This window comes from Macaca mulatta, chromosome 6 (genome assembly GCF_049350105.2).
Source record: "Macaca mulatta isolate MMU2019108-1 chromosome 6, T2T-MMU8v2.0, whole genome shotgun sequence".
NCBI lineage: Eukaryota > Metazoa > Chordata > Mammalia > Primates > Cercopithecidae > Macaca > Macaca mulatta.
The window spans coordinates 148,337,894-148,347,567 of record NC_133411.1 but is presented as its reverse complement, the minus strand read 5'-3'; the positions used below and the strand labels follow the sequence as shown (position 1 = coordinate 148,347,567).

General features: G+C 49.8%; 1 protein-coding gene and 1 pseudogene across 1 annotated transcript; one reads left to right on the top strand and one right to left on the bottom strand.

The window, feature by feature from the left end:
- Positions 1–1,176: 1,176 nt before the first annotated feature.
- On the bottom strand, positions 1,177–4,071 carry SMIM33 (small integral membrane protein 33). Its single transcript, XM_077937103.1, has 2 exons — positions 3,591–4,071; positions 1,177–2,186 (listed from the first exon to the last, which is right to left on the bottom strand). Exons 1-2 carry the CDS (start codon positions 3,597–3,599, stop codon positions 1,797–1,799), a joined length of 399 nt encoding a protein of 132 aa, XP_077793229.1. The 5' UTR covers positions 3,600–4,071; the 3' UTR covers positions 1,177–1,796.
- On the top strand, positions 3,707–4,753 carry LOC693870 (nucleotide triphosphate diphosphatase NUDT15 pseudogene; annotated as a pseudogene).
- Positions 4,754–9,674: the final 4,921 nt, after the last annotated feature.

Below are 9,674 nucleotides of genomic sequence, written 5' to 3'. Positions count from 1 at the left end.
GACCTTGGGTGATCCTCCCACTTTGGCCTCCCAAAGTGTTAGGATTATAGGTGTGAGCCACCGTGCCTGGCCTTTTTTTTTTTTTTTTTTTTTTTTTTTGGTCACAAATGCTCAATATACATTTCTGAGTACAGCATCACTGCGGAGAAATGCTCCACACAGACACACATGGGTCAGAAGGAACTGGCTGCCCCTAAGGACGGCAGAGCCAAGGGAGTCAAGAGGGAACAGTCCCCACTCTTCCTAAGTATCCCAGCCACCCTGTCCCCAAGGCCTGAAGATCCTCCATCATCACACCAGTGGCTTGTATACTAGAAACCAGCCCAGAATCAAAGGCCTTTCCAATCCATCCAGTCCCTATCATGGGGCTTAGGCTGTGGAGTCTGATGGCCCCAGGTTCAAATCCTGACTCTACCACTTAGTACCTGTGTCTACCTAAGTATCTTGATAACCCTCGGTTTGCCCAAGTGTAAAATGGGGATAGCAGTGGCCCCTCCCCTGGAGGTTGCTGTGAGGAGTGAATGGTATCATATCTGTAGGTCCACAGAGAAGCCTGGTGTCCAGCACATAGCTGACCCACAACACGGGGCAGCTATTAACACTTTAGCTGCCGCTCCCAGATCCCAAAGGAGGCAAGCCTGCCCTCTGCACACTCTGCAATCCCCACCTCTGTTCCTTTTTATCTCCTGTTATTTCCCAGCCTCCCTGGCTGTGCTGGGGTCTTACTGATGCCGCCAGGGGACTTCTTGTCCCCAGGAGTTCCCCAGGGTACAGCACCAGAAGTCCCGCCATGAATGTTTGTCTGCATGTTCTTAACTGCAGACGAGTGAGATTCAGAGGTGCTGGGGAAGGCAGTGCCACCAGCAGGCACTGAGTCACCAGAAGGCCCAGTTTTGTCTTTCTGGCTCCTGGATGCATCATCCTGACCCCCCTGCTGACTAGACCCAGGCCCTCCCACTGCTGGGAGTGGTCCCCACCCCGTTCCTTCCTTCCCAAAACAAGTTCCATGGAGCTCCTTTTCCTTTCCTGTTTTCTCATCAGCTGGAAAGATCTGGGAAATGTCCTATGGTACATTCTAGGCTTATTCCAACAGGCCCAGGCACACAGAAAGTGGGAGGCCATGAGAGCCTCCCAAATCCCCCCTATCCCTTCTGGGGAGGCAAGACAGAGTCAGTGGGGGCCTCTGAAAGCCAATGTTTGAACTACAAATTGTGCTTGGGCTTACAAGGACTTTGGAGCTTGTCAACAAGGTCTGGGCCCTAACAGCCGAAGGACTGCCCCTGACTGATCAAGGAGAACAGACGTTCGTCACTTCCTTGAGCCCAGTGAGTCTCAGGGAAGGCAGACACCAGCTTCTCTGCCTGGGCTCTCCCTGGCTGGCCTTTGTAGGATGAGGGCCGCTCCACGGGGCCTCTGACATTCCTGCTTGGGGGAGGTGGTGGAATCTCCTGAGTTGGATTCACATTACAAGGGAAGGAGATTAGAGGTGCAATGAAGGGGCAGAGACTCAGAAAAGGAGATTCAGGGGTCTGGTGGTCCCTGAAGAGGAGGGAGGGACTTTGTGAGGTGACCTTGGGAAGGCCACCAGCGCATGTTTCTGGGCAGGGCCCTCAAGCTTTGATTTCTCCTGCCCACCACAGGGCTTTCTCTATAAATGTTCTGAGAGAGCAGCTCCAGCTGAGTCCAGTGTGCCCTTCCAACGCTCTGATGCCCAGGCTCCAATTTGCTTTTGCCCTAGTTCTCTGCCTGGTTTCTTGTTCTGAGCTAGGTCAGGTTAACTTTCCAAAGTCTCCCTCCTACAGATAAGTGACTTCATCGATGCTGGGCCTGGGTCCATCTGGTGCAGAGCAGGAGCCAGGGACAAGAGGGCCCCGCAGTGCTTCTTCAGGACTGTCTTGGGGGCCCAGTGCCCGCCAGTGGATGAGGTAGATGCCACCATCTGGCTTTGGGATCAGTGGCTCTGTAGGGAGAGTGGCATGGCCCTGGTGCAGCCTTGGCCCAAAATGGACTGCCACTATGATGCAGACTGCTAGCAGAACAAAGACAGCAACGATGATGGTGACCATGGGCAGCCCGTCACCTTGAGGTTGTTCCCAGATGCCACCAAGCACCTCCGGAAGCTGCCTCTGGGACTCCTGCCCTGATGAACTGTTCACAGCTGGAGAAGGCCAGGAGTAGTGGCCAGCCTGGAAGGAGAGTGGCAGAGAAAGAGGGTGACATGGATGTATACATACAGAAAAAGACTAAAATAGAAAGAGACAAACACCCAAAGGAACCTGAGGCAGGAGAATGAGGGCGGGAGGGACCAAAGACAAAGACAGAAAGACAAAAAGTCAGAGTAAAGACCTGGGGAGAGGTAGAGAATAAAGAGATAAACCACATGGCAGCAGAGACAATAAAAGAAAAGTCAGAAAAGGCAGAGTGGGATACAGAGAGGGAGAAAGAAAGATGAAAGGGGAAAGAAAAGGGCACATAAAAACAGACAGAAATAAAGATAGAGACAGAGACAGAGAAAAAAGAAACAGACACAGGGAGACAAAGACATTCAGACAGGGACAAAGAGAGTGCTGGTTTCATCCCAGTTCAGCGTATACAGTTTGGGCCCCCAAGTTTCCTCCCACTGTCCCCTCTTCCCAGGTCTCCAGCAAAATTCTTAAATAGATCCTGTGCCCTGGGTCAGGAGTCTTGGCACACTATGGGCTGCTGTCCCCACATCCTAGGCAGTGGGAAGAGAGCACCTGCTTCTTCAAGTCCTGGGGAAAGGGGGTCCTTGTCCAGCATCTTAGGCTCCCCTTACTCCCCACTCACACGGAAGACAGACAGGCGGTGCCCTGGTGGTGGGAGAGGTAGAGGTAGAGGTAGAGGGGACATGAACTTAGAAGGCAGGGGGATGCCTCATCCCATAGCTGTGCCCCCGCCACCCTGCCAAGGCCTCAGCATCAGGTTCTGGGGTCTTAGAGGAGAGAGGGTACCCAGTGTGGACTCCTGGCTCTGCCCACTATGGATTGAGGAAACCCTGTGCCAGTCTTCCTCTGTCAAAGTCCCAGTGTTCTTCTACCAAAAGCTGGGGGTCATGATCCATACCCCTGTCTGACTCCACCCTGCTGGATATCAGATGGGGGTGGTGGCACTGTAGTGAAGGTAGCAAACTGCAAAACTGTAAACCCTAGAGCTGAGGTCCTCACAGGCCCAATAAACTTTTCCTCCCCAGCTTCCCCTTCCCAGATGGGCCATCCTGGAACAGATCTTAGCCGGTGGAGCCCCTCCCTCTAGCCCTGCACCCTCAGCGTGGCCTTCCCCATGGGAAGGCCAGGAAAGGCTGCCCAGGACAAGCCCATGTCCTTTAGCCCCTCAGTCCCCCTGTCCACACTATCCCATCTCCCACATGCATCCCTTTTCCTGTGGAAAGGCACCCCCCTCTCCCTACCTTGCAACTATCTCTGGGTCCCAGGCCACAGAGCTCCCAGGGCAGGGGGTGGGGAAGAAGCTCTAGATGTGCAGAGGAAAAGGAGAAGCTGAGGCTGGTGACAGACAGGGGGCCCCTGCAGGAAGTCAGCTCAGCCTGGCAGGAGGGGGCGAGCAGAGTCTACCTGGTGCATTGTCCGGGCTGGCACAGGGCTCCCTTGGGACTGGCAGCCAGCCGGGTAAAGGAGGGCTGGCCGCCCTAGCTCAGCCCCTACCCGGAGCTGCCACGTCTGCGGGGACCATGGGCACACACCCTGTGCACACACTCTCACCGCTCTCCTGTGCTTGCACTTCCGGGAACATCTGGGCTACCCTGGGCTCTGCCCTTAACTCTGATAGTACCTTAATCTTCCTCCTTGGCGCCTCCTTTCATGCCCCCTGCCAGCTTCGGGAGCCTGGATGTGCCTGCCCACCCACCCTCCACCAGATCCCAGAAGCCTGGCCAGAGCCCCGACCCAACCTGCCCCCCACCAAGTCATGCTGGCTCCTCGCCTTAACCGATTTCCTGGAGTTACTGTCCTTTGATCTTTTCTTTCTAAATGCAATATTTCAAACACAATGGAAATTGCAGATACATTCTCTCTTTAATAAATACATAGTAAGGGCGGTAAGCGCGTCACTTCCTGCCGCTGCCAGGCGCGTCCTTCCGCGCGCTGTGACTGACAGTGCAGAGCCGCGGGGGCGGCGGCCCAGAGTTGGAATCGTGGTGACCAGCTGCAAGCATCCGCATTGCGTCCTCCTGGGGAAGAGGAAACCCCCTTTTCGCTCGGTTGGAGCCGGCAGTTTCCAACTCCCTGGAGGTCATTTGGAGTTCGGTGAGACCTGGGAAGAATGTGCTCAAAGAGAAACCTGGGAAGAAGCAGCTCTTCACCTGAAAAATGTTCGCTTTGCCTCAGTTGTGAATTATTTTCACTGAGAAGGAGAATTACCATTATGTTATTATATTAATGAAAGGAGAAGTGGATGTGACTCATGATTCAGAACCAAAGAATGTAGAACCTGAACAAAATGAAAGTTGGGAGTGAGTTCCTTGAGAAGAATTTCCTCCTCTGGACCAGCTTATCTGGGGACTGCATTGTTTAAAATAACAAGACTATGATCCATTTAAAGAAGATCTGAACCATCTCGTGGGATACAAAGGAAATCATCTCTAGGTGGCCAAGAAGATTTCTTGATTTTCTTTAAAAACACAAGAATAAGGTCTGGTTAGGGAATGAAAAATGTCTACATTTCAGAACAACTCCATTTTATCTAAAAAAGTTCTTATGATCGCCAATTTATTTGCAGTCTCTTAATGTATCCACCACCCTTTCAGCCAGTACTTGAGAAAATTTTTCTGAAATATGTCATTGAATTGTATTTCAGGCACAGAATATATGATAAATACTGATATTATGGGTAATCTGCTTTCCATATTTACCTGTGATATTTACTGTATAGTTTGTCATTACTAGCTTGCATGGAGTAGGATGCAGTCGAATTTGCCTTAGTGTTTCTGTTCAAATAGAGACCTGAATTCAAATATTGTAGTTTAGGTTCAAACACAGTATGCCTGTTGCAAAATTTACCAAATTTGTTGATTACCTCTTTTATTAAAGAAATGTTGGGGAGAGGGTAATAAATACATTGTGACAATCTTTGCAACTTACAGGGAATAGGACAGGTCATTAGGGTGTATTTCCCAGGTTTCCAATTGAGAACCTAAACCAAGAGAAGTGAGACAAACCGCCTAATGTCTGTATCCTCCTATTAACAGGCTGTGTGCTGTTGAGTTTCTCACTTACTCTCTCTGAGGTCCAGGGTCCTTATATGTAAAATGAAGAGATTTGTCTAGAGCAGTGGTTCTCAAAGTGTGGTCGGGGGGGCCTCGAGAGCCTTTTAAGGGTATTCTAGGTCAAAGCTGTTTTTATAACACTTAGACATCATTTCATCATTTATAGTTTTTCCTTTTTTTTATTTGAGGAGTCTTGCTCTGTTGCAGTGGCACGATCTCAGCTCATTGCAGCCTCCGCCTCCTGGGTTCAAGCAATTCTCCTGCCTCAGCTTCCTGAGTAGCTGGGATTACAGGCACCCACTACCACACCTGGCTAATTTTTGTATTTTTGGTGGAGACGGGGTTTCACCATGTTGGCCAGGCTGGTCTGGAACTCTGGAGCTCAAGTGATCTGCCCACCTCAGCCTCCCAAAATGCTTACAGGTGTGAGCCACCACGCCCGGCCATCATTTATCTTTTTCACTCATTTTTTCATGAGTGTGCAGAGGAGTTTTTGAGAGGCTATCTGGTGTGATATTGTAATAGGCTGAATGCAAAAGCAGATATGAGAATCCATCTTTTGTCTGTCATCAGACATTGAAGAGATTTGGAGAAATGTAAAGCAGCAGTACTCTTCTCACTAATGATTTTTGTTGTTGTTGGTTAGAAAAATGGTTGTTTTTAGTGGGTTTTAATATGTGAAAAAAATAAAAATAACTATTTGTCAAAAATGTTATTTACGTGTTTATACATAATGGGTTTTTGTTACTTGTAAATGATTAATAAAAATTTTAAGAAATTAAAAAAAATACATAGTAAGTCTCTAAATCTCCAAGGCTCAACCACCAGCTCTGTCTTCTATCAACAGTTTGTCACATTTTTTAAAAAAATATTAATATTACAATGAAAACAGAAGCCCTCGTTTCCTGACCTCTCCCCTCCTTCTCACCACAGGGATAAACCTCTTATAGAATTTGATGTTTATTGGTCGGGTGTGGTCGCCCATGCCTGTAATCCCAACACTTTGGGAGGCCAAGGCAGGAGGATCACTTGAGGCTAAGAGTTCAAGACCAGTCTTGGCAACATAGTAAGACCTTATCTCTACGAGAAATTTAAAAAATGAACTGGGTGTGGTGGTGTATACCCATAGTCCCAGCTACTTGGGAGGCTGAGGTGGGAGGATCACTGAGCACAGGAGGTCAAAGACCATGAGCCATGTTTGTGTCACTACACTCCAGCCTGTGCAACAGAGGGAGACCCCATCTCAAAAAAAATAATAGTAATAGAATTTGATGTTTATTATTCTCACACAAGGCATTGTTATCCCTTTTTTTCTTTTGGTTTTTATAAATATGAATTCTAGGCCAGGCGCGGTGGCTCAAGCCTGTAATCCCAGCACTTTGGGAGGCCGAGACGGGCGGATCACAAGGTCAGGAGATCGAGACCATCCTGGCTAACATGGTGAAACCCCGTCTCTACTAAAAAATACAAAAAACTAGCCGGGCGAAGTGGTGGGCGCCTGTAGTCCCAGCTACTCGGGAGGCTGAGGCAGGAGAATGGCGTAAACCCGGGAGGCGGAGCTTGCAGTGAGCTGAGATCCGGCCACTGCACTCCAGCCTGGGTGACAGAGTGAGACTCCATCTCAAAAAACATAAATAAATAAATAAATAAATAAATAAATAAATAAATAAATAAATATGAACTCTATATTTCTTTGCATTTGCCTGAAGGCAACTTCATTTGAGAGTATGTATGTGTTTTAATGTGTCCAAGTCACAAAAACTGCCCACCAATGTCTCCTCTCTCTAGAGACAGTTTTTTTTAGCCCCGGCTGACTCTGTGGGACCAACCATCCCTCATTCTGTCTGTTGCTGTGCACTTACCATCCTCCCGTCCAGTCTGGAGAGCTGGAGACACCCTGGGAACTCCCCTCCGCTGGAGTCTTGATCCAGGATGAAGCAGAATGTAGCATCCTGGTTCCCTGTTTCTCAGCCAAGCTGTCCCACATCCTGACATCCAGGGACCCCACTCAGACCTCCAAATTCACTTAAGCCCAGATCCTTGGGCTGCTGACCTGATCTGCAAAGTAAGTGGGACCTATTGCTGGCTCTCCTTGAAGTCCCTGGCTGAGCCCCTCCCAACGGGATCAAAGACTCTGCTCATCCTCTGCTTCCCATCTTGGTCCATTTAGACTTCAGCCAGAGGGAATCTGGACTCTGCCATGGGTCCTGAACTTCGGCCACTGCTTTTCACCTCCTGCCTCCTCAAGACACATATGCCATTGCTCTGGCAGATACCTCCACTGGGGCGCCTGTCCCTGTGTCCAAAAGCCCAGTTTTGGATCCTTCTGATAACTACTTCTTTCCTTTCCCTCCCTCATTAATCCTGGATCTATCTCCTAAAGGGCTTCTGAGAGGTGGAACTTCCGGGACCAGACTACAGCCCCAGCCTTCTGTGTCACTTCCCTACCACTGCTGTGAGCTGCCTGCCCATTCCTGCCATCTAAACCTAAACATCTGTTACAGCTTAGGTCAAGTGCGGCCTCCTCTAGGGATGAATTTTTCAGCCCTGTACTTGAGTAACTTGCTTTCTTTTCCTTAAGCCTTACAGCATAATGTTTCTTACACGCTCCTAACATTTGTCACACTTTGTCTTATGTTACAGGTGTGTGGGGGCTCATTTTTCCAGGAACCATGTCTCTCGTTTTTTTGAGACTGAGTCACGTTCTGTCACCCAGGCTGGAGTGAAGTGGCAAAATCTCAGCTCATTGCAACCTCCACCTCCTGGGTTCAAGTGATTCCAGGAACCATGTCTCATTCCTTGAGAACCATGGGAGTTTCTTTCTTTTTTTTTTTTTTCTGAGATGGAGTCTTGCTCTGTGGCCCAGGCTGGAGTGCAGTGGTGCGATCTCAGCTCACTGCAAGCTCTGCCTCCCGGGTCCACGCCATTCTCCTGCCTCAACCTCCCAAGTAGCTGGGACTACTACTGGAGTCCCAGTGGGCACCCGCCACCACACCTGGCTAATTTTTTTTTTTTTTTTTTTGAGACGGAGTCTCACTATGTCGCCCAGGCTGGAGTGCAGTGGCCGGATCTCAGCTCACTGCAAGCTCCGCCTCCCGGGTTCACGCCATTCTCCTGCCTCAGCCTCCCGAGTAGCTGGGACTATAGGCGCCCGCCACCTCGCCCGGCTAGTTTTTTGTATTTTTTAGTAGAGACGGGGTTTCACCGTGTTAGCCAGGATGGTCTCGATCTCCTGACCTCATGATCCGCCCGTCTCGGCCTCCCAAAGTGCTGGGATTACAGGCGTGAGCCACCGCGCCCGGCCCTGGCTAATTTTTTGTATTTTTTTTTTTAGTAGAGACAGGGTTTCACCATGTTAGCCAGGATGGTCTCGATCTCCTGACCTCATGATCCGCCCACTCAGCCTTCCAAAGTGCAGGGATTACAGGCGTGAGCCACCACGCCCGGCGGGGTTTCTAATAAAGAACAAAAGTTTGCTGATACAAGTGGAACCTGGAGGAATGTACTTTCTCACCCCACAATACATACATATCTGTTCTTAATCCTGGAAGCATAGAGCAAGCAGAGCGTCCTTCACTTGCGGGAGGGCACTTCTGAGCCGTGACAGAATGCTCACTGCCTTGTTCCCGCTGTGTCTTTCTGGATTTTGTTGTCACAGAGCCTCTTAGGTTGGCTGGAGGGGGCTGTAATGATCAAGAATCTGCTCTTACGTCATAGAGAACACATGCCCTGACTTTTGAGGCTCAAGCCCTGCAACCAAAAATAAAGACTCTGGGGTCCTCCCTACCATCACTGTGCTGGGCGGGAGGCGCCTGAGCCAGCTGCAGACACTAGGGTCACTTTTCCTTTCCACCTCTCCAGGGGAGGGTGAAAGTGGCTTTGCTGGCCAGAGGAAGGCAAAGAGCAACCCTTCTTTCACTCCATCGCCACCAAAGGCAGGCAGGCTGAGGAGTCTGCAGAGGGAGCTGAAGGACAGGGGCCTGTGGGAACATCCTGAGCAGGCCAGCGTAGGGTTGCCATGATAGACTCGGGGCAGGTCTGAGAGGTGGCTGACTTTTGAGGTCATTGGAAACTCTGGGCTAGAGTTGGGTAAGTAAGGAGCAAAGGCTGCTTTCCTCTACCACACCCCACTTCTAGCCTTGTAAAAAGCTATAGGTCTGTAAGGAGTGTGAGGTTTCTTTTTAGGGTAATGGAAATGTTATAAAATTGGTTTTATTTGGGATGGGTGAATAACTCTCTAAATATATACAAACCACTGAGGCAGCCGGGTGCGGTGGCTCACGCCTGTAATCCCAGCACTTTGGGAGGCCGAGGCAGGCGGATCACAAGGTCAGGAGATTGAGACCATCCTGGCTAATATGGTGAAACCCCGTCTCTACTAAAAATACAAAAAATTAGCCGGGTGTGGTGGCGGGTGCCTATAGTCCCAGCTACT